The 25,289-nt window shown below is 42.3% G+C and overlaps 1 protein-coding gene across 6 annotated transcripts in view; it reads left to right on the forward strand.

The window, feature by feature from the left end:
* Window positions 1–25,289, forward strand: part of SLC39A8 (solute carrier family 39 member 8) — an 83,879-nt gene that overhangs the window by 28,742 nt on the left and 29,848 nt on the right. For all 6 annotated transcript variants that reach the window (XM_008267559.4, XM_008267564.4, XM_008267560.4 and 3 more), the window contains 3 exons: window positions 11,916–12,085; window positions 14,952–15,074; window positions 15,508–15,672. In XM_008267559.4, coding sequence (XP_008265781.1) covers window positions 11,916–12,085; window positions 14,952–15,074; window positions 15,508–15,672 — 458 coding nt within the window. The remainder of the gene's footprint in view (window positions 1–11,915; window positions 12,086–14,951; window positions 15,075–15,507; window positions 15,673–25,289) is intronic.

Raw genomic sequence — 25,289 nt, forward strand, 5'->3', positions numbered from 1 at the left:
ACAGTACTGTTGTACTTGCTCCCCCTGTAGGACCTCTGTCCTTAATGTGCTGTACTATGAAAATTAATGGTAAAACTTGTATTCAAACAGTACTTAATACTTTGTGTGTCTGTGTGGGTGCAAACTGTTGAAATCTTTACTTAGTATAAAGTTGGTCTTCTGTATATAAAGATAATTAAAAATGAATCTTAATGAAGAATGGGTTGGGAGAAGGAGTAGGAAGTGGGACAGGAGTGGGGGTGGGGGGAAGAACCGCTATGTTCCAAAAGCTGTACCTATGAAATTTATATTTATTAAATAAAAGCTTTCAAAAAATTCCTTTAACAATTATCTATTGATTGGCACACCAACCACTGTTCTGTGCATTGAGGATTCTGTGGTAAGCAAGAAGAAAAGTTCCCTGCCACTTTAGGGCTTACGCTTTGTAGAGAAGAGAACTAATGCTTACTTATAAATATTTTTAAATGTTTGTTTATTTAAACAAAAAAGAAAATAAACAGTATAGTTTCAGAGGGATATGTGCTAAAAGAAAAGAGAGAAGGTATAGGAGGTGATGGTGGGGCTGGGGGTGAGATTTTGTTGAGTTCAGGTGTGACAGTACATCTGAGTTTGAATGAGGGGGAGTAGAGGACTATGGCAGGAACCAGCATAGCCAAGAAATATATGGCAGGAGCACAGAACAGCAGGAGGATCTGTGTGTGTGGAGGAGAGTGAGCATGTGGGAGTGGAGAAGCAGGTGATGCCCTGGAGGGAGAAGAAGGCTGCATAGGGCAGGCCTGGAAGGCTGTGATAAGTTGACTACCTTTTATTCTGTGTGGCATGAAGCCACTGTTGGGTTCTGAACAGAGGAGTGCCACGGTCTTACTTGATTCTGTAAAAGAGTTTGCTACCTGAAGTTTGAAGCGTAGGTTGTAATACTTGAGAGTAGAAGCAAGGTGATTGGTCTGGGGTTCATCCTCAAGATGAACAGGATCTGGGCAAGGGGGCAGGTAAGTAGGAGTGGGGAGAAGCGATCAGATTCCAGATGGATTTTGAATAGGTGCTAAGTGTTTTGCTTCTGGATTGGATGTGGAACAGGAAAAGAGGGATCCTAGTTTGAACTGAAAACTGGAGAGGGAGATGCACCAGTATCAAGAGTAAAAGACAGGAGAGCAGCTGATTATAGTGGAGAAGGAAATGGTGAGAATGAAGAGTGAAATGCTTGTTGACACTTGGAGACTGCAGTAGTCCACAAGTAGTCATTGGTACACACACATGTGGAGCTCGGAGGAGAGTCCAGGCTGGAGATTTACCATCTTAGAGGTGGTGTTTAGACACTGGTCTGCATGAGATCATTGAACATGAGTAGAACTAGAGAGCAGAGACTATAAGAGAGCAAAGATAGAGAAGAAAAGGGAAGATTTTACAGAAAGGTGCCACTTGTACTTGTTTTTGGTTTCCTTTGTGTATGTGTGTTTAAATCTACATGAGGACACTTCAGAACCTTTGTAGAAAATGGAATTAAAAGATAAATTTATTTTGGTACAAAAATATTTTGAAAGCTATACCTATGAAGCATCTTCAAAAAGTTCATAACATGCATGTTGTAAAGCAACTATGCATGGATTTCAATTTTTTACACCAAAATAAACTATCATTTAATTCAATTTTCCATGAATAATAAGGCTAACATTGACAGAATAGTGATTATAACCAGGTTTTTGGTAGTGATTACAATTTAACAGTCACTGTCCCAAGAACTGTATGTATATCAACTCACTTAATCTTCATATAATTATATGATGTTGGCACTGCTATTCCCATTTTACAGCCAAGAAAACTGAGGTATGGAAGGTTAAAAATCATTTGCTCAGTTTCACAACTTGTATGTGGTAGAGACAGATTCAACCCAGGTCATTTCAGCTTGAGAACTCATGTTCTCTTTTATATTCTAAATTTATATATACAAAGAATAGAAATCACTAAGTATAATATGTCAGTGTGATTAGCAATTCCTTCAATAACAATTTCAATTTTGAAATAATTGTGAATTGTTCATGCAAATATTTTTGCTGGCATATATTTATATTTCTATAATTCTGTAATAAATTTTTTTTTGACAGGCAGAGTGGATAGTGAGAGAGAGAGACAGAGAGAAAGGTCTTCCTTTTGCCGTTGGTTCACCCTCCAATGGCTGCCACGGCTGGTGCGATGCGGCTGGCGCACCGCGCTGATCCGAAGGCAGGAGCCAGGTGCTTCTCCTGGTCTCCCATGGGGTGCAGGGCCCAAGCACTTGGGCCATCCTCCACTGCATTCCCAGGCCACAGCAGAGAGCTGGCCTGGAAGAGGGGCAACCGGGACAGAATCCGGCGCCCGGACCGGGACTAGAACCCGGTATGCCGGCGCCGCTAGGTGGAGGATTAGACTATTGAGCCACTGTAATAAAATTTATAATTTACATTCAAAAGTAAATTCAGCAAATATTTTAATATACTAACATTTATTAACATTGTAGCATGGTAAAGACATAGACTTTGAAGTCAGTTCACTGGAGTTCCAATCCCAGCTCTAATTTTCCACTGAGGTTGTTCATGTGCCTTCAATCTCTTTCTGCTTGAGTTTCCTCTTTTAAAATAATACCTTTCTCATAGGGTTCCTATAGTACTAAATAGCAGCATTTATGAAGCACTTCAGTGCTACATTAGGTCCATTAGTTGGGTCTGTTGAGTAACATATATCTTATATGTACATAATTCTGCGTATAGGAAGTGAGACTTCAGAAAAGCCAAATCTCCTACTCTGTGTAGGTTCATTACCGTTATTCCAAAGTGTTTTTACCCCAATTTCCCAAGTTACTCTATCTTGGGAATCAGGAGATGAAAATAGGAAAGTTGGTACAAGTAGGAAGGGAGAGAATTCTAGAGTGAATTCTGCAGGGTCACAAAATGAAAAAGTCCATGATTCTGAGCTACAAGATCAGAAAGGCACCAAATATTTGGACAGTGGAATGATTAAAGAGATAAACACCTCTGAGGCTGTATATTGTCTTAAGGATTGAAATGGTGCTGAAGCTGGGTGGGATAGGGTAGGAGAGGATACTGAAAAGTTCTGGAGAATTAGGGAGACTGGTGGAGGATTTGTTAATGCAAATATGTTTACTCTGATAATATATTGCCTTTTGTGATGTGCTATCTTATTGCTTTATTTCAGTGCAACTTAATGACCTTGAGAGACTTACCTAATGTCTCATGCCTCAGTTACTTCATCTGTAAAATGGATACAGTGATTGTACCTTCCTTATAGAATTGTTGGGACTTTCAAATGAGTTCATATATGTAAGTGCCTTGAAAAGTGTGTGGCTAAGAGTAGGAAGACTATGATTTTGATCTTCTTATACATGAATTTATAGGTTCACTTTATTCCATGTAATCCTATTCTTTTTTAACAAAATAGTAATTGATAAAAATTATGTCTATTAGGCCAGCACCGTGGCTCACTTGGGATAATCCTCTGCCTGCGGCGCCGGCACCCCAGGTTCTAGTCCCAGTTGCTCCTCTTCCAGTCCAGCTCTCTGCTGTGGCCCGGGAGGGCAGCGGAGGATGGCCCAAGTGCTTGGGTCCCTGTACCCACATGGGAGACCAGGAGGAAGTACCTGGCTCCTGGCTTCAGGTTGGCACAGCGCCGGCTGTGGTGGCCATTAGGGGAGTGAACCAACGGAAGGAAGACCTTTCTCTCTGTCTCTCTCTCACTGTCTATAACTCTCTCACTGTCTCTCTCTCTCTCACTAACTCTGCCTGGCCCCCCCCCCAAAAAAAAAAAGATATCTATTGGATAATTAATATAATTGCATACTTAATACATTAATTGCATACTTTATACATTAATACATTAATCGCATACTTAATCTGAGCTCATCTAAGGGAATGAAAAAACCAAAACAAAACCAGCTAAAAGGGGTCACGAGATAAGATTTTCATGAAAATATTTATGATGTTGCAGTAGGAAGATTTCTCAGAGATCTCCCATTTTGTGATTTTTGAAGTTGACTTTGAAGTGCTTTATAAAACCATGTTAGTGAATACATCAACTGGTGGCAAGTTAAATTTTTAGGAGAGAAATTTAAGTAATTTAGTGCTCTGAAATGGCCGTATTTGATGCAGTCATGGCATACTGTTTAATTCAGTTAATTGGTAAGAATAGCAGAATTTTATTTGTGACATCCTTGAAGATCATATAGTTCTACCCTGTATTACAACTAATGATACATGTCTAAGTTCCAGGGAACCTATGTGGCTTCCTGTAGATACAGTACTTAGGTGGGACAAGAACCCAGTCTCCTGACTCCTAGTTTGTTTTCTTTTTGCTAGATAACAATGAACTAAATTAACTGCATTTTATATGATGGTCTACTTAGTACTGTTTTTGAAAATAAAAATAATAATAAACAGTATTTATTGAAGACTGACAATTTTCCAGGGGTAGTATTAATTGGTTTTATTATTTTTTTTGAAAAACTCTGAAAAAGGAACTGCTTTTAATGTATTTTATTTATTTTAAAACTTTTTATTAACATTTTTGAGACATACAAAAATTGCACATATTTATGGAGTACTATGTAATGCCTCAACCCATGTATATCTTGTATAATGTCCAATCAGGGTAAATATATTTATGTCTTCAAACATTTAATATTTCTTTATGGTTAAAACATATAAACCTCAGAACTTTTTACTCCTATGTAGCTGTAGCCTCATACCCATCCCTATATGCATTTTAAATATGGAAAAATTGAAGCTTAGTGAAGTCAAGGAACCAGCTCTATGTACCGGTAAAGGTAAGAGCTAGAATTTGAGCACAAATCCTCTGGCTCCAGAATTTGCACTATTGACCACCATTCTGTAATGCTTCTCATTTGCACAGTGCAGACCAGGTAGAATTTTTTTTTGTTTAATTAAAAAAAAAAAGGTTTATTTACTTATTTGAAAGGTAGAGTTACAGAGAGAGGAAGACACCAACAGAGATTGATCTTCCATCTGCTGGTTCACTCCTTCAGTGGCCGGGGCTAGGCCATACTGAAGCCAGGAGCTCGGAGCTCCATCCAGATCTCCCACATGCATAGCAGGGCCTTAAGCATTTGGGCCATCTTCCATTGCTTTCTCAGATGCATTAGCAGGGAACTGGATCAGAAGTGGAGCAGCCAGGATTTGATCCTGAGCTCATAAGGGGTGCCAGTTGCAGGGTCTTAGTCCACCCAAATGAGGATGGACTGGGTCCAAAGAAAGGTAAGTGCGCCATTCACCCGTTCCCCAGCTGTGCAGGGGAGTCAGCTTTGGTGGTAGACAACTTTGGATACCTCCCACCTTACTTCCTTTGGACGCCATCTTTGAATTGCCACGAGTGCCTAATTTCCCTGCAGGCGCCATCTTTGAATGGCCTCCTGTGCCTAATTTCCTCACAGATTCCCCCTTTTTTGTTTTATATTAAAGAGAGAAAAAGAAGAACTGAGTGGAGAGTGTGCCTGTCTTAGGTTGTCCTCTCTGACTGGGATCAGCCCTTTATGGAGCATGTCTGTCTTAGGTTGTCCACCTCTGGGGATCTTACCTGTCTTTTTTTTTTTTTTTTTTTTTGACAGGCAGAGTGGACAGTGAGAGAGAGTGACAGAGAGAGAAAGGTCTTCCTTTGCCGTTGGTTCACCCTCCAATGGCCGCCGCTGCAGCCGGCGCACCGCGCTGATCCTGGCAGGAGCCAGGAGCCAGGTGCTTTTCCTGGTCTCCCATGGGGTGCAGGGCCCAAGCACCTGGGCCATCCTCCACTGCACTCCCTGGCCATAGCAGAGAGCTGGCCTGGAAGAGGGGCAACCGGGACAGAATCCAGCGCCCCAACCGGGACTAGAACCCGGTGTGCCGGCGCCGCAAGGTGGAGGATTAGCCTATTGAGCCACGGCGCCGGCTTCTTACCTGTCTTTGACTACTACTCCAGCTGTTAAGGGCTGCCCCAGGGGATCTTACCCGTCATTGGCTACCACCTCAGCAACTCAGGGTATTATGTATTATACCTCTACATCTTGTCAGTTGCCGTGGGTGGATGTAGAGTTCCCAATCTGGTGCTTAAAGAGTGGCATAACCCAGTTCTTAAAGAGTGGCATGTAGTTGTCGGACCACCATTAACTGGACAGCAGCAATGTGATCTTGGACAAATTTACAAGGACAATGGAGACCAAGGGTCATCAAGGGGTAGGAGATAAGGAAGCCATTCCCCAACACCAGACCACAGGTAACTAGAGCTTCAGGATCTTCTTGGAGGGTCTTGATCTTGTCCTTGATGACGTTGGAGCAATTAGCATAAAAGCAGCACTCCTGATGTACCATGATGATCCAGTCACAATGAGGCAGGGAGTTCAATATGGTCCCTTTAAGAGAGTGCAGAGAAAGGCCATGGTCCCCCATTTACAGGGAAGACTGCGCACGCCGGGGCCTAGCAGGACTGGCCGTGGGGTTGGGTAGGCACGCTGTTTACAAGATGGTGGCGGGTGATCCAAGGGAGACAAAAAGGGAGAATACCCATAAAGGGGTGGCCACATAGGTGACACTAGGCCCTCTGTGATTGGAGGTGTGGTTGGTTGAGGCAGTCCTGGGCCTTTCGGGCTTGCTGCCACACCTGAAGGCTCCACCTTAGTTTTAACTGCCTCTGGGGATTTATGAGCCTCCCTCAGGCCAGTGTAGGCCGTCCCCATGATGATCAGCATTCATTCCTTCCCAAAGAAGCATCTTAACAAACTGGTCCCGAAGGTCCCCAGCCGGCAACTTATGATGGAGACTGTGTTGGACCCTGGCTATAAAATTCGGCAGTGACTCTCCCGGTTTTTGTTGTACCCCTGTGATGGGAGATTTAGTGGGCCCCTCATCCAGCTTGTACCAAGCATTAAGTCCTGCCTGCCTCACTTGTTCACAGTAAGGAGTGGGTAGCGCAGCTTGCTGGATCCCGGTAGAGAATCCCTCCCCCATCCCAGCCTGCATAGCGTATGTAATAGGAATAGCCAGCTGGGCTGCTCAGATAGCTTCGGCCTTCACCAGGCACTCCTCCGTAAAGAAGGCGCACCACTTTATGAACTGGGAACTCATGAGGACTGCCTTGGCCACGTCCAACCAGTTCTTGGGGACACATGGGTGATAAGCTATGTCTTGCAGCAGGGTTTGGGCCCACGGGGAGTGTGACCCGTCTTCCACCACTGCCTTGCAAAGCTCCTTTAAGTCCTTCACTTCCCAGGGATACCACTCCAGAGGTCTGTTGCTGCCCGGAGCTAAATTAACAGGGTAGGCTTGAAGTGGCAGGTTCCTAGGCCCAGAGTTCACTTCCCTACGCTGCTTTATGTCCATTGGATAAGTTTCCACAAAGGTCACCTCATTTCTCCTCTCCCCTACCGGGCAGTCGTAAGGGCCCAGATCACATAGCACCCTCCGTGGCTCTACATAGGGGGAGGCCACCTCTGCCCCTGGGAGGTATGGGGGGGGGGGTCCCGGCCCTTCTGTGGCTGATGGGCTAGGTGGGACGATTTTCATTTTCGTTTTTACCTCAACAGTTCGTGCCTCCATGGGGTCTCTGCATTCCTGATCAAACTTAGCCCATTCTCTCTCCCCGCCATCTTCCTCTGAGTCTTTAGGCTCTCCCAAGTCCTGCGCTGCCTCTTTCTCCCTCTCACCCTTGGAAGTTGGGGGTATAGCGTCTGGGTGGAAGGATGCTTTAAGGGCGGTATCAAAGTTTCTCTCCCTCTCAAGGGTGAGTTTTTCCACCCATGACCAAGTGTTCCAAGAAAAGAGATTAGCCGTCTGAATCCAAAGGGCCAAGGTTATGAAGGCTTCCCAGACACTTTCTAACATATAGCATAAGGCCTTTAAGGCCGGGTCCTTTTGGGATGAAACTGCATCACTCATACTGAAGGTTTCACTTACCCTGAGAGACCGCTTAGCTTCAGCCGAAAAGTTACTGGTCATGCCCCACGTTGGGCGCCAGATGCAGGGTCTTAGTCCACCCGAATGAGGATGGACTGGGTCCGAAGAAAGGTAAGTGCGCCTCTCGCCCGTTCCCCAGCCTCCTGATCCTGGAGACAGTCAGACGCAGCAGGGAGTCAAGTCAAGCAAGCAAGAACTCGGTTTATTGCGTGCATAGCAAAGCCTTTTAAAGCACAAGACTGCAATTGTCGTCACGTCCCCTGATGCTGTGCAGGCAGTCAGCTTTGGTGGTAGACAACTTTGGATACTGCCCACCTTACTTCCTTTGGACGCCATCTTTGAATTGCCTCCTGTGCCTAATTTCCCCACACCAGTGTCAATGAACCACAGTGTTGGTCTCTCAGGTAGGAACTGAAGTCTCAGATATTTGCAGATTTGTAAAATGGTAATAAGAATTGAACTGTGTCCTAAACAGGGACTATAATTACACCTGCCTTATAGAATTGTTGTGAGTATCAAATAACTTAAAAAAAGGAAATAGCGGCGCTGGCACATCAGGTTCTAGTCCCAGTTGGGGTGCTGGATTCTGTCCCGGTTGCCCCTCTTCCAGGCCAGCTCTCTGCTGTGGCCAGGGAGTGCAGTGGAGGATGGCCCAGGTGCTTGGGCCCTGCACCCCATGGGAGACCAGGAGAAGTACCTGGCTCCTGCCATCGGATCAGCGTGGTGTGCCGGAGGCAGCGCGCCAGCCGCGGCGGCCATTGGAGGGTGAACCAACGGCAAAAGGAAGACCTTTCTCTCTGTCTCTCTCTCTCACTGTCCACTCTGCCTGTCAAAAAAAAAAAAAAAAAAAAAAAAAAAAAAAAAAGGAAATAGTCTTAAAATAGGAGTAGTAAAATTTCTTGACATACTATTATTACTAACATTCCCTGGAAATCCATTAAAACCTTTCAGAGTTCACAAAGAAGTAGAAGGGACCCTCTCTGAAAGGGCTTACTAGAGGAAGTACTTTGTGTGTATAGAGAGAGTCAAGGAATATTTTCATACTGACTCGCTCTTGCATGCCTCAGTTGAGTGGAAACACTGATCTTTCCCCCTGAATAATGTCCTAACAATGCAAGAAGGGGAAACTATGCAGTGTGTCTTATTCTCTCAGTGACTCGTAGTTCTGATAAATGTGCACAAGAACAAGGAGGATTAGAAAGACTGGATAAGCAGATGAACTGGTAATTTTTGACAGAGTTCTGGGCTACCCCATAAAATAGAACATTCATTAATTCATTCAGCAAGGACTGTGTGCTGTTTGCTGGGCAATTTTCTAGGCACTGAATATGATTAAAGGATAGCCCCTCTCCTTGTGAATCTCACAAAAGATGCAGACAAAGATATAAGTAATATAATTACTGCAACACACAAGAAATGGCAGTTGTACCAATTGCCTTTGAAAAAAGAAGCATGGGAATGTTGATGAGCAAGGGACTGTTGCCTGGACGAGGAGAAACATCTCATAGAGAGGTGTTTGTATTGGCATGGAGAAGCATGTCTGACTTTCTCAAGCAATGAAGATGGAAAGGTGTTTCCAGACAGAGAACCACATGTGTGTTTGGAAAACATATTGTCCAGATAAATACCAAGTTTAGCAGCGATAGATAGGACTGGAGATGTTGAGTGAAAGACAGTTTATGAGGGGCAGCTTTGAAGAAGTGCATTTGCTAATCTTGGTGTTTCAACATAGAAGCCTGAGGCCATATCCAGTAGGGGAGGGAGGCCAGAGAGGAAGCTGTCACATCACATCTGTTGAGGGCTTGGGAGGCGATGGGTGCCTGAGCTCCCACAGGAAGTGAGGATGGAAGAGTTGGAGGTAAGAAATAACTGAAGCAGAATTGATGGGGTTCAGTTACCAATTATCTATGGAATTGATGGGCGGAAAGTGAGACATTGGGATTGATCTTGATGTTTTTGCTATTTAAGGAGGCAGTAAACAAGGATATTGGAACAAGTTTTTCCAGGGGAAGCTGTTGAGCTCAATATATGTATGGGGCTTTGCCTCTGTTTAGTACTCTGAAGTTTCTTTGCCTCTCATGTTTAGTTTTCAACATGTAGATATCTAGTCTGCTCAGGGGCATAAAAATATCTGTTGAATGGGTGAATGACTGTAGGTCTGTAATGGGATAGAAAGCTATTTGTGTTAAGGGAAAACATATGTAGATATCATGGGGGAAGGTGTAGGCTTGAGAACTCTCTCTTAAAGGGAACGTCCAAAGGGGTAGATGGTATTGTTTTATGTGATAAGGTAGGGAGTGGGAGGAAGGTGGGCTGTTGGATGACTGTGTAGGGCATGGCCAGGATCTGGGGCTGATAGGAAAGTGTCTGGAGAAGATAAGGTCGTCCTGGTCAGTGCTGTGATGATTCTTGTGGTTACACAGTACATTGGTTATCTGTTCTTTTTCTTTCTGTGTGTTTCACAGTCTACTTTGTGTTATATTGCTCTGTGTATCTGTGTGCACATGTGTGCATTTCTCAGCTCCCAAACAGAATATTGCAAACTCCTTGTTGATGGGAACTATGGTTTGGTCTATATCCCAGGCTCAGTGAATATTTCCTGTTTATTCATTTTTAAGTCAGATGATCTCTATAGAGGTAATGACACATATTGCTGAAAAGTTTGGGCCCAGGAGCCAGATGATCAGGGTTTGAAATCCAGCTTTCTGACTGGGGTGGCTTATTGGGACTCCACTTGCTTTGATCCCTCAACTGTCAGAAAGAGGTAGGTTAGCACTTTTAGGAACTTGTGAGGTTCTGTGCGTGAACCATGTTGATCAGGTGCAGTGCCTGGCATATGGCAGGTGCTCCTTGAATTACTGGTGTACTCTATACATAGTGCTAATGGGGAAAGTGGCCCGTTTAAACTTGGTTTCTGGGTGTTATGAAGAAGTAGCAATGCAGAGGCAGCATTCTTATCTTTCACATTGTACTTTGTGCACCTTGTGGAAGGCCATAGGCAAAGCCACGCATTACACAGTTCCAGGGATCATGTTGTAGTGAGGCTGTGCTGCCATTGCTAAGTGTTTCTGGGTATGTTGCACTTGCATTTCCTTTTTGTCCTCAAAGCAACCTCTTTAGGATCAAGAAGGGGAAATCACAGCTTAAAGGCCATAGGTCACAGATGCCGTTGGCTTTAGAGTTTAGGTTAGCGTTCATTCGTTTCATGCTAAGCCACCTTTACTGTGTATCTGTTGGGCATTGGGCCCTCAGTACTGAGCGGAAAGATGCACACCTCTGTCTGTTCTCAGCGCGTCCTCTGTATTAGCACATTTTGGCCTTACTCTGGGCCTGCCAGGTTAGCTGTGTGATTCTGCAGCTCCCTCCCCCATGGCTCCCTGTGCTCTCTTCCCAGTGCTCACTGCACTAGGCTGACTCTGGGTCCTGGGAGGCCCCTGCTGAGGGTTGAGGTGCTGCTGCCTTCTTGGAGAAGGTTCACTCTGGAGTCTGCAGAGAAGTGACTGTGGCAAGCCCACTGTCTGTAGCTATGATCACCTTGAAACCAACCCACCCTGACTCAGGTCCACCCTTGCCCTCCACCCAGCACCTGCTACCTTTCTCCTGAATCTCACACCCGCTCTGTATTCCTGTGAAAGGCTGCATTCTAAACTAGGCCTTGAGCAGTAGGTGAATCCAGGAGGCTTGGAGCCTGTGGACTTCAGACTGTGAGTCACTGCCCTAGATGTTCTCCAAATTCTCTGCAATCTGTAGATCTCGTTGATCCCATAGTCAAGATCTAGGACTGATGGAAAGACAGGCAGTGTTCCTGTTACTAGTTCCTGTGTGATCAGCTTTCTGGATGATTTACATGAAGAAGATTCTGTTGTTTTAAAGATTATTGATTTCAAGCTTTTAAAGCAGAAATTTGTTTCCAGCTCAGGGGACACTGACTTCGCCTGATTCTTATGCTCAGATTAATTTCTTCTCCCTTTTCTCTCTGACTCACAGTTTGGGGATATGGACTGCTGTCAGTGACGATTATTAACCTGGCATCTCTCCTCGGATTGATTTTGACTCCATTGATAAAGAAATCTTATTTTCCAAAGATTTTGACCTTTTTTGTGGGACTGGCTATAGGGACCCTTTTTTCAAATGCAATTTTCCAACTTATTCCAGAGGTAAGGATGTTGGCTATTTGTGAATAATTGTTTCTTTGAAATGTTTTAGTACTTTGTATAGTAAATGTTTAGTACTTTGTACATTTTTAGTCTCCATAATTCTCACAGCATGTTATGGTCTGGTTTATAGTGTTTTGGATAAGAGAAAGCTGAGTCACGGCAATCATAAAAGCTTGTCCCAAGCTGCTGTGGATGTTGGTGTCAGAGACAAAATTAATATTCCAGGAGGCCACCAGGCAGGTTCCGATGGCCTTGGCACTTTATTCTGCCTTGCACTGGGCAGAATTATCTGTTTTATTATTTATTTATTTAGTTTTCTAAAGAGCATGCCATGTTACATTTGCTGAAGATTTACCATAAAATTTCCTCCCATATTCCTACAGTCACAGAGGAATAGAGGATAAATGAGAGTGTGGTTGACAAACCTTTTCATTTCATTTGACTGTGGGAAAAAAAATCAATTGAGGGTGAAGAAACTGCAAGTTTTTTTTTTTTTTTTGCTTTTGATGAAATGTGTTATTGACCTGACATTGACCACAGTGCGCTATTCGATTACGACAAATCATGTGTATGTTATATTTTAAATCTGTATTGTGGTTATATAAAGAGGAGAAGTAGGAGAAGGGAAGCAAATAAGAAGGAGAAGACAGGGTACTTGGTAAAGGCGGGGGAAAGAGAGAATCATCAAGAGGAGGGAGCCACAAAGAGACTAGCAAAATCTGGGTGTGCACGCGCTGTCTGTCCCCACCCATGGTACACACAGCGAGGAAGGGGTCTGCCCCTCTTTTAGTTTTCACATCTCTATGTGAAAAGAGGATTATAACTTCTTAGAGACACACATTTTTAAATTTTTTAGCATATTTTTTGCTACAAAGGGAACAGATTTCATGCATCCTGTAGGTACAATTCCAAGAAGAGAACTGCACTTTCCTCCTTCCCCTCTCTTCCTTTCACCAGTTTTGCAGAGAGATAATTTTAATTCACTCTATATTCACAGGCTTAATTCACCACTAACCATAATATTCAACAAGTAAAAATTAGGAAGACCACAGTTCCACAGGAGTGTAAACAAGGGCTAAAAATGACAATCATATCACATGATGTCCATTTCATTCCTATGCATTTTTTTTGCTTTCTGTATTAACTACCACATATCAGAGAAAACATGTGACATTTATATTTTTGAGACTGGCTTATTTCATTAAGCACAGGTTTTATAATTATTATGATCTGATGTAGAAATTACCTAGGAGAATATCCACTTCAAACCCTTAACTGTAGAAAAGAAAAAAAAATTAAAAGCCAGATGTACTCAATGATTTGCTTATAGCTAGATAGCAAGCTACTAGAAAAGCTAGGAGGACAATAAAGATTTTCTAGTTAGGAGTACATCCTATGCAACCTATTTAATAGAATACAATATTATATGTATATGTATTTATCATGTCATCTGTTTTGATGAGGTCAAAGTAAACTAATATTGTGTGTGGACTGGAGATTCTATGTATCTGATTTTAAGGTTTTCTATTTTCTTGAATGTAGCAGTATAAAGAATCTGTCTATAATAATGCCTCAAATTTTCATAGAGGGTTATTTGTTTTTTGTCATTTCACTGTATGTTTATCTCTTTGATGTAGAGTTTATAGATCGCATGTTTTATGCCATTTTTACGCTGTGCAGACCGTTAAAGGGAAGTCATTCCTATGAAGATGTGGCCATGTGGTCTCCTCAGAGGCAGTTACAGGATGAGAACCCACCAGACTTCCGTTATTCTGTCCCCAGGGGAAGATTTACAATGTGTAGGATGGTGCAGAGTCATGTGGCTTTTCACACATTGCTCTCTCCTGTTTTATTTATTCTAAATTTATGCTTCATGTCCATTAGGAACATCTGGACTCTTTATAACTTCAAACTCTAACTCTCGCCCTTTAGTCTTTTAAAAAATGAATTATTTCACAGAGAATATCAATATTCACAGAGGCCTAATATCTCCCACCCCCAATCCACACAGCCATGTCAAGGGGGCCAGGACGGGGGATAAGCAAGACCATGCATACAAAACTTAAGGTTTAACTTACATGGGTATGCTTTATCTGCCATGGAAAGTCTATGGCATACATATTTGAATACTTGGCATAAAACACACACAACCCCCACTGTATCTGACACGGATACTCCATATGCTATATAAAGCACAAATTTCCACTTTATTTTTCCAGAGAACAATTTTTCTTCAGCCTTTAAAGATTACACTCTTTACACGGGCTTTCCTGGAGGCTGTGGGGCAGCACCGGCAGGTCTAAATCGGGGTAGTGATGTCCAGTCCTTGCCGGCTTCACAAGATTGATTTCCGACCACCTTGGTGTGAATGACACAATTCACACAATAACGTAGCTTCACATACAGCTTGGGAAGCATGGAGGCATTGAAAGCACTCCCTTCGCAGATGTCCCTGAGGGCTGCAGCCTCCACTATGTTGTGAATGGCAAGCTCCTTAATGGCTTTGTCCCTGGGCAACCAGAGACTGCAGTTGGTGTTGCAATTCGGCTGCATGGGCCATGGCCCTTTATAGCACCTGTTGTTTCCCCACTGCTAAACATTTCCTCTTTTTAAGGCAGTTACTGCTCTTAGTGTAATAGCAAGGACACTAAGACCCCTAGTGGCATCATTTAAGGGGACTTCTGGTTACAAGAACTCTATGCTGTCCCATGCAGCTTGGTTACTCAGATTTCAGTCTTTGTTTTGTAGCACTGGAAGGTAAATTCCCAATATTATGTGGATGGAAAGGGGGGAACTACAATGAAAATTATGGTTCTATCTTTTTGAAATCAAGTTAAATGAGTTGGCTTTTCCTGAATTGTCTCAGGCATTTGGATTTGATCCCAAAAGTGACAACTATGTTGAGAAGGCAGCTGCTGTGTTTGGTGGATTTTACATACTTTTCTTTGTGGAGAGAATGCTTAAGATGATACTAAAAACGTATGGTCAGGTAAGTGAACTTAAAAGCCTTTCATATGTTACCCTCTTAGAACTGTGTGAACAGTCCTGTTCTTAAACTTGTGAATGTGAGGAGAATGAAAGAGTTGACAAGAGCAAGAAAAATGCTTGCTTCAGATTATAGAATTTGGGGCAAGTATCAATAATTTAATGTCAAATAACTGATGTACATAATTAGTATTCCACTCATATTCACCAAAATAGGAAAGTATATTTACACTATCATGAAAAAACCTAGCAACAACAGAATTGAATAAATGGCAACATCCAAAGAGAGAGAGATTTAATTAATCTTAAAGATTGCATTATATATGGAATAGTTGTCACCAGTTTTTCTCTTAATGAAAGCAATAAACTGTTTTCTTATCCATATGCACACCTGTTTTTCCTCTTATAACTTCATCTTTGTTTGTTTAACTGCGTAGAATGATCATACCCACTTTGCAAATGAGGACTTTGGTCCTCAGGAAAAAACTCATCAGCCTAAAGCATTACCTACCATCAATGGTGTGATGTGCTATGCGAATCCTGCGGTCACAGAGCCCAATGGACACATCCATTTTGACACTGTCAGTGTGGTGTCTCTGCAGGTATTTCTTGATTCCAGCTTCCCTTTGTTATATTGCATGCTTCCTGTTGTGTCAAGACTGCCATGTTTTTGACATTCACAAGTTATTAGTGTGTTCCTGTAAATGTGGGGTAAGTGGGACATAAATCTGTATTCTTTTTACATTTTCCCTCTATGTGTTTAAACAAGAGTGTTGAGAAAGAAATTATGAATTACTGGGTCTGAGGATTCATTATTTTGTAAGAGTGCTTAAATATGCAGCAGTCTCTCATTTCAATATATGTAATAATACATAGCAAGATTAATTCAGATCATTTATCTTATTTCTGTTCTCTCAAGATAAAAAAAAAACAAAGAATCCTTTGAGTGATTTTGAAACTATAAGAGGAAAGACTGCTTGTAAGTTATTGAAATGATGTGCATAAATTAACTGACTCAGCATTTTTATTTGCATCTTCTAAATAATAATAGATACTATTTATTGAGCAAGTATTATGTGCCAGCTAATATGCTAGGCATTGTTTTCTATGTTATAGTGTCGCTCCCCCTCTTCGTGGAGGAACGACACAGGACCCTGCGCTGTTCTTTCGTCTGCTCGGCCCTCCCCGGGTTTGCTGCTATCCCTTCCACCTCCGTGGAAGGGCAGTTCCCCCTGGCCACATTCCCCACTTCCGCAGGGGAGCGGCACACCGCCGGCCGGCTCTTCTCGGGGGCTGCACAGGTGTCCCTTCAGCTAGATGTTCCCCTTAGATGTTCCCCATAGATGTTCCTGGTGCATGCCGTCTCTCTCCTCCTTTATAGTCCTCCTCCGCCAATCCTAACTCGGCTGCCCACACGCCGAGTACGCTGCTCTCCAATCAGGAGCAAGTCCTACAGTTTATTGGTTGAACTGGAGGCAGCTGTGCGGAAGCTGTTTACTTCTCTCCCAGCGCCATACTGTGGGAGAGCAGATGCATAGAATAAGTCTTAATTCCAGTAACTCAGTCTAGTCCGGTTTGCTCCCCACATTATAGAATTATTTTGATTTCAAGTGATGGATCTCAGACTCAAGTTATGTATACACAAAGGTAAATTTATTGGAAAGATACTAAGATGTCTAATGGAACAGGCATACTAGAAAGAAGTGACAGCCTAGGAACCATTGCAACCATTGGTACCGCCTCTCCTTCACTTTCCTGCATCTCTGCATCACTCTTTTCTTTCATTGTGAACCATTTCCTCTGTGAAGTGGCAACCATGGCCACTAACGACTCCTGAGATCTGTGTCTTATTGTTTCAGCTATTAGAAGGCAATTAACTCTCTCATTCCTAAATCCAAAATTCCTGGCAATTGTCTTCCTGGTCTAGCTTGAGTTAGGGCATCAACTCTAGAGTAATTTAAGTGCTCAGAGAACTTCATCCCTTTTTCGGCTCCAAGGGAATAGAGATGGTGTAGAGGAGTAGTTATTAAAAGGGGGTATTGGGACTAGAGTAACGTTGACGTTCACAACAGTTCTTACTTGGTAAAGAAAGTGGAGCCTTAGATATTAAATAATCTCTCTGGGATTACTCAGCTACTAAATGGCAGATCCACAGCTACAAATTTAAACACAATATAAAAATGAACAATTAAAAATAAAAAAGAACAGAGTGAGTGTTTAGCATAGGGTTAAGACAACTATACCCCACATTGAAGATCCTGGGTTTGATTTCCAGCTCTGGCTGCTGACCCCAAGTTCCTGTCAGTGCAGACCCTGGGTAGTGATGGTTTAGGAAATTGAGTTTTTTCTGCCCACCTGGAGATCTAGATTGAGTTGCTGGCTCCTGGCTTCAGCCCTTCCAGCCTTGGTTGTTGTGGGCATTTGGGAAGTTAATCATTAGGCATTTGGGGGGTCAACCAGCAGATGAGAGGTCTCTGTTTCTTTGTCACTCTGCCTCGCAAGTACATTTTTAAAAATTAAAAAATAAAAAGGAGAGTCAACCAAAGGAAAAAAAAAAAAGAAAAGCAGAAAACTGATTTCAGAAACAGAATAGGATAACAAATGACTTGAGTTTCCTTCTTGAAAGAAAACATGATTGATCATATACTTCTCTCCCATCTGATGAAGGAAAATCTCAAGTGTGCTTGATGAAACAATTTTGTGTTAGCACTAAGCTAAAAGGGAATTATTTCATGCAGTATAATGAATGATCCTTTCAGCCAAGATTTTGGAAAGAGTGTGGAAATGTTCAAATGGATAATTTCTTATAATTACAACTAATACGTAATGTGTAAAGACTACGCCTAGAATGTTAGAAAATTGCCTCGTTTGATCTTCACAATAACCTAGGTCAGGTACTGTTTTGCGGCTTTCGGAGGTTAAATAGCAAACCCAAAGATACCCAATCCCTGTATGGCAAAGCTCAGATTAGTAATGAAGCTGTCTGAGGCTGAAGCCTGTGTTCTTATATACTTTGCTGGACTGCCTTGCTTACGTCACTGTGTACTAGAAACAAGATGACAGCATTAACTTTTTATTAATAAATATTTATTTTTGTAGAGGAGAAAGACAATTTGGCCCAAGGTTATTGCCTTCTGAGGATAAAATTTAGTGTAGGGCACAACAGAAAGAACCTAGAGAATGAGAGTTAAAATTTTTCCTTACACTATGTGTTTAAATCCTAGTGGACTTGTGCAAGATTTTGGCAAATACCAGATAGTGGTGAAATCATGGCTGAACCTTGGCGATGCTTTAAGAAGTGCTGGTCAGCTACTGCTAATTTAAACATTGATTAATAATTTTTCAGATTAATATTTCTTAAGAGTATCACCTGTACCAACTGGCAACTTGAATTACTGCCCCAAGGGAGGGTCTTCCGGCCTCTCAGAGTGAACAAGATAATTGTAGGCAGGGACACAGGTCTGTGGAGAAGGAGCTTTGAGCCTGGTCCTGACCAGAACAAGTTCTCAACTAGGATGGCCAGATTCTGTAACACAAAGCATGGGAAGATACAGAGTTTTGGATTTAAAATATATCAAGGGCTGATGATTTCTTTGACTATATATATATATAGTCCGTCCACTGGATGGAAGACATTTCTCTCTGTCTTTCCCTCTGTCTGTAACGCTGCCTCTCAAATAAACAAAATCTTTTTTTATTTTTTGACAGGCAGAGTGGACAGTGAGAGAGAGAGAGAGAGAAAGGTCTTCCTTTTGCCGTTGGTTCACCCTCCAGTGGCCGCCGTGGCTGGCACACTGCGGCCGGCGCACTGCACTGATCCGATGGCAGGAGCCAGGTGCTTCTCCTGGTCTCCCATGGGGTGCAGGGCCCAAGGACTTGGGCCATCCTCCACTGCACTCCCTGGCCACAGCAGAGAGCTGGCCTGGAAGAGGGGCAACCGGGACAGAATCCAGCGCCCCGACCGGGACTAGAACCCGGTGTGCTGGCGCCGCAAGGCGGAGGATTAGTCTAGCGAGCCGCAGCGCCGGCCCAATCTTTTTTTTTTTTTTTTTTTTAAAAGAGGAAGGTGTGTGCCAGGACGACAGTCATGTACCAGGCTTTATGAATAGTCCTGACACTGATTTCTTATGGGGACCATTTTATGGCCATTTGGGTTGAAGCTATGGTCTTGAATGTAGAAAGAGAGCTCAGAACAAATCGAACAACATATTACTATTTTCAGTTTTTTTTTTTTAAGTTGCATAACAAGTTGAAAGAAGTGAACTTAAGAAATGATGTAAACATCTAGGAATTGCTTCAAAAGATATTGCAGTAGAAGTGATAGTGATTCTAATAAAATTAAAATGTTTTCTATCATGAAAATAACTTAGAAAAAGTGAAATAACTTAGTTGGCCCCATTAAAATGATTGGACATTATCTGTAAAATTCATGGTTGATTTAAGATCCAGGCACGACTTTAAGAATTTCGTTGATGGAGCCAGCACTGTGGCATAGTAGGCTAAGCCTCTGCCTACAGTGCTGGCATCCCATATGGGGGACCGCTTCAGATCCCAGCTGCTCCACTTCCAATCTAGCTCCCTGCTAATGGCTTGGGAAAGCAGTGGAAGATGCCCCAAGTACTTGGGCCCCTGCACCCATGTGGTAGACTCAGAAGAAGCTCCTGGCTCCTGACTTTGGATCAGGCCAGCTCTGGCTATTGTGGACATTTGGGGAGTGAACCAGTGGATGGAAGAGCTAGCTCTCTCTGTTTCTCACTCTCTCTGTCTATAACTGCCTCTCAGATAAATAATCTTTAAAAAAAGAAACCAAAATTTTGTTGACAATTTTAGCTGTTGATGTCTCACCACAGTGAAGTTTTACTATTTTACTAAATTGAACGTGACTAAAAAACTACCTAAAATTATGAGTTAAGGAAAGTAGTGTAATTGAGCATTACTGTCATAACAGCATGAGCACTTTTTAAAAAGATACTTGAGAGGCAGAGAGACTGTAGGGAGAGAGAGAGAGAAAGAGACAGAGACATAATTGGAGGCAGACAGGGAGTCTGTCATTGGTTTACTCCTGAGATTTGTGAAACAGCCTGAGTTAGTTGGGTCTAGCTGAAGCAGGGAGCCAGACCACCATCCAGGCCACCCAGGTGGTGGCAGGGACCCAATTACTTGAGCCATCACCACTGCCTCTCAGGGTCCACAGTAGCCAGAAGCTAGAATTGGGAGCAGGAACCGGATGCTGAACTGAAGTAATCTGATATGGGACATGAGAATCTTCATCCCTAGGCTATACACCTGCTTTGCCTTCATGATTCTTGGTTTTACTGAAGTATGGGAAGAAGGGAATAAATGATGTAGAATAATTTGATATATGACTTAGGGATCCAAACAATTCTGACCTATCCCAGAATACTCAGGTATGCGAGAATATTAAAATACAATAGTTTTTGGCATTTTGTTTCTATTCAGTTATATAAAAAACATAGATTTATCTGTTTTCATTTTGTTGTCCTGGCAGCATACCTATATAGGATTAGAGGATATTTTATTTAACAGTTAGCAAGCTTGATTGTAATTTTTATATAATTTAAAAATAGAGCAATCCCGTGAGGCTTCCTTAGCACTTTTGCTCCAGACCCAGGAGATGTGAGGCACAGTTCAGCATGGTGTGTGCATCTGTGTGTGTGCACTGCCCGTAGACATGCACATTGTCTGGGAAAGGTCAGGGGATTAGGGGACCATGAGGCAGAAAAGCAGGGCGAAGAGCACAGGATTCCATTGCTGTGGTTACTCCGTTATCAGCACGAGGCAATGTGTCACATCTCGCTGTGTGACGTCACCTTGTTCTTTGCTCTCTCTCATGTGAAGAAGCCATTTCAGTTCCTGTGCAGTCTTTTTTTCCCCTTGAGGCCACAGCTTTGGAAGGACCAAAGTTAGCAAAGGGTTGGTTCCTTGGGAATGCTAGCGTCTTTGAGGAGTGTGTAGCTCTTCAAGGCCACTAGAGGGACCACCAGGCAGCAGTTATAACCAGCCTCATTTTATGAAATTGCCTGTGCTTTCATTTAAGAATTGGAAGATATGCAAAGTATAAAGTGATATGATCCACCTATTTTTATAATAAAAGTAAAATAAATATCAGGCATTTTAGAAGTTGCCTGATGTGAAATTTATGTTTAAAATAGAACTAAAATGAAGTGGCATTGACCTGCAAAGTTTGGTGGAGTGAAAACTTACTTTGTCAATAATGGACAGAAATTGATACTCTGCAAATATAACGATGACGTATTTGAAGAGTTTGGGTCCCCATGAGAGTCTAACAGATTTTAAATGCACATAATTTATAAAAAATAAATATTCAATAAAAAATCTAGTACTTAGCATGCTGTTGGTACAGGGCGTACATCATTGAGACAGAATTGACAATCTTTCTGCTCATCTTATACATAACAGAAATAGTTTCTTTTTTTTTTAAGAGAGTTATTTATTTATTTGAAAGTCAGAGTTACAAGAGAGAGAGAAGGAGAGGCGGAGGGGGGGCTGTCTTCCAACCGCTGGTTCACTCTCCAGTTGGCCGCAATGACTGGAGCTGGGCTGATCCAAAGCCAGGAGCCAGGAGCTTCTTCAGGTCTCCCACGTGGGTGCAGGGGCCCAAGGACTTGGGCCATCTTCCTTTGCCTTCCTAGACCACAGCAGAGAGCTGGATGGGAAGTGGAGCAGCCGGGTCTCGAACAGGTGCCCATATGGGATTCTGGCACTGCAGGCCATGGCTTCACCCACTACATCACAGCACTGGCCCCTAGTATGTATTTTTCACAGAAAAGTAGAAAGCGTTCTCTTTCTTTAAAGTATGAGATACCAAATATTGATTGGAAAGTATGTATGTGAGTCTTTCTGGTGGTTGATTTTTTTTTCCATCCTTTCGTGGAGGTGAGAAAGGTAGAGTATATTCTTGAATGCCTGTGTTGAGGAGTTGGGAGCAGAAGGGTACTGAGGCATTAAAAATATTAAACTGAATGCCCCTGTATTCAGCACCATACTTCAGTCTTAGGTTTGCTTTGTGTCCTTGGACTGAAAGTCTCTCTGGTTCAGTTTCTGCAAAGGCTGAACCTCCTGTAGTGATGTATAATGGCTGCCTCGCTGTACCAGCTTGGGAGGAAGGATCTGAAGTTCTCGTTGTTTCTGAAATAGACTCACAGTCAGTTCTCTTATGTTTAATTCTACTCTTTACCTTCCAGGCCCTGAACTTTGCTGGTGATCTGTGCGTCCACCACTTTGCTCCTTGTTAATATTTCCCTGTATGAAGTCACTTAGAACTCATCCTCTGCTTTTCGTCTTCCAAATAGATCAGTGTGTTATGTTGTCTTCCATGATTTCTGTCCTTGTGGTGTTTTATCTTTCTTATTCCTTTCTTTTCAGAAGTTTCGGTAGGAACTAAATATATGTCTAATCTGCCATATTTCACCAACATCCCATTTACTATTTTGTATAATGTAGTTTTGAATATCATAGGATTTAAAAACCTACATCAGGGGTGGGTATTTGATATAGGAGTTAAGAAGCCTCTTGGGATAACTGCATTCCATATGAAAATTTCAGAGTTCAAGACCTGGCTCCACTTCATTAACTTTTAAAGAAATTTCATTTATTTATTTGAAAAACAAGGCTGCATAAAGAGGGGGGGGGGAGAGAGAGAGAGATCTTCCATCTGCTGATTCACTCTCCAAATGGCCTCAGTAACCAGGCCTGGGCCAAGCTGGAGTCAGAAGATTAGAAATCCATCTGGGTCGCCCACATAGGTGGCTGAGGCCCAAGCCCTTGGGCCATCTTCTACTGTTTTCTCAGATGCATTAGCAGGGACCTTGATCGGAAGTAGAACAGCTGGGACACAAACTGGCGCCCCTATAGGATACTGGTGTCACAGACTGGCTTAACCTACTACACTACAATGCCAGCCCCTGGCTCCACTTCCGATCCTGCTTCTTGCTAACATAAACAGCAAGTGATATTTCAAGTTCTTGGGTCCCTGCCACCCCTGTGGTAGACTCCAATTGTGTTCTTGCCTCCTGACATCATGTTGGCCCAGCCCTGGCTGTTGGGGGAATTTGGGGAGTTAGTCAAAGGATGGAAGACACCTCTTTCTTCCTTTCTCTCTTTTTGACTTTCAGATAAATACATTTAAAAAAGGTTAAAATACCATAAATTAGTTAATTTCCTATGTGTGTTTATATTAACAATTAGTTACAATGGAAAAACATACAAGTAATTCAATTACATGAGTGATTGGTCTTGATTGACTGATGCTTACCAGAAAGCTGCTTTGATTTGAGGTGGAGGGTGGTGGATGATGTGGCCTGATAATCAGAGGAAGGGTGCTGGGTCTGTCTTGTTGGTGAAATTTGTGCTCTCAGTGGATCCCTGAAGGCTTTTGAGCCCTCTACAAGCCATTTTTTCTGGTTCTATTATATGTGGTGCTAAAGTCGTGAAAGTTGATGACTGAATCCCCTAAGAATTTAGCCCACACTTCCCCCATGGTTAGTATCCTTTTCTTCTTCTCAATCTAACACTTTTTCATATTTCCCTTTCTTAATTTTAAGATTTCTCAATTTTTAACATTTTTCCATGTTCACTTCATATGTAAATATTTTATGCATATGCATAAATACTATTTTTTCTTGAAAACAGGAATATTAATATCACAAACTGTGGAGTTCATGACAGTAATCATAGAGTGAAGTAAGAAGGGGATGTCAAATAGATGGTATAATTCAGCAAAGAAAATACCTACAAATATCTATATACCAAATAATATGGTATCCACACCATTTTTATACTCTAAACCTTCCCCATAAAAGAGAAAACTTGATATTTCTCTGTTTGTGACTGCCTTATTCCACTTAGCATAATGATTTCCAGTTCCATCCATGTTTTTGATTATTTGTATTTTATTCATTTTTATGGATGAGTAATGTTTCATTGTGTGTATATATACTACATTTTCATTATTCAGTCATTAGTTGATGGACATCTAGGATGGTTCTGTATCTTTGCTACTATGAATTGGGCTGCTTATAAGCATCTCCTCAAAGTGCAGTTATCTCTTTCATATGCCGATTTTACTTCCTTTGGAAAGATTTTTGGAAATGAGATAGGTGTGTCATATGGTAGATCCATTGCTAGTTTTTTTAGGGATTTCCGTAATGATTGTACTAATTTACATTCCCACCACTAATGGATTAGGGTACCCTTTGCTCCACAACCTTGCCAGCATTTGTTATTTTTTGAATTTTGGATAATATAGCCATCCTAGCTTGAGGGAGGTAATACTTCATTGTGTTTTTTATTTGCATTTGCCCTGATGGCTAGTGATCCTAAGCATTTTGTCATGTGTGTGCTGGCCATTTGTATTTCTTTCTTTGAAAAAATGGCTATTCATATCCTTTGCCCATTTCTTTTACTTTCGAAATTTATATTTATTGAATAAAAGTTTTCTGTTAAAAAAAAAAAAAAAGAGGGGATGGCCGGCGCCATGGCTCACTAGGCTAATCCTCCGCCTGTGGCGCCGGCACACCGGGTTCTAGTCCCGGTTGGGGCGCCGAATTCTGTCCCGGTTGCTCCTCTTCCAGGCCAGCTCTCTGCTGTGGCCCGGGAGTGCAGTGGAGGATGGCCCAAGTCCTTGGGCCCTGCACCCCATGGGAGACCAGGATAAGCACCTGGCTCCTGGCTTCGGATCAGCGCAGCATGCCAGCTGCAACATGCTGGCTGTAGCGGCCAATTGGGGAGTGAACCAATGGAAAAGGAAGACCTTTCTCTCTGTCTCTCTCTCACTGTCCACTCTGCCTGTCAAAAAATAAAAATTAAAAAAGAGGGGATGATCCAAGGAATTTAAGTGAAATATAAACAAAGACACAGGATGAGAGCAAAAAAATAATCAAGTATTCATGGGAGAGATGATGATCAGAAATTGCTTGAATGGAGTATGCTTTTGGAAGTTACAAAATTCATTGTTTTTATATATCTCATGTCAGGAACCAATCATATCTTTTAAAACATATGTATTACTTATTTGTGGAAGTATCCACTTATTTTTTTTTTACTTTTATTTAGTAAATATAAATTTCCAAAGTACAGCTTATGGATTACAGTGGCTTTTTTCCCCCCATAACTTCCCTCCCACCAACAACCCTCCCGTCTCCCACTTCCTCTCCCATTCCATTCACATCAAGATTAA

Source organism: Oryctolagus cuniculus, chromosome 8 (assembly GCF_964237555.1).
Source record: "Oryctolagus cuniculus chromosome 8, mOryCun1.1, whole genome shotgun sequence".
NCBI lineage: Eukaryota > Metazoa > Chordata > Mammalia > Lagomorpha > Leporidae > Oryctolagus > Oryctolagus cuniculus.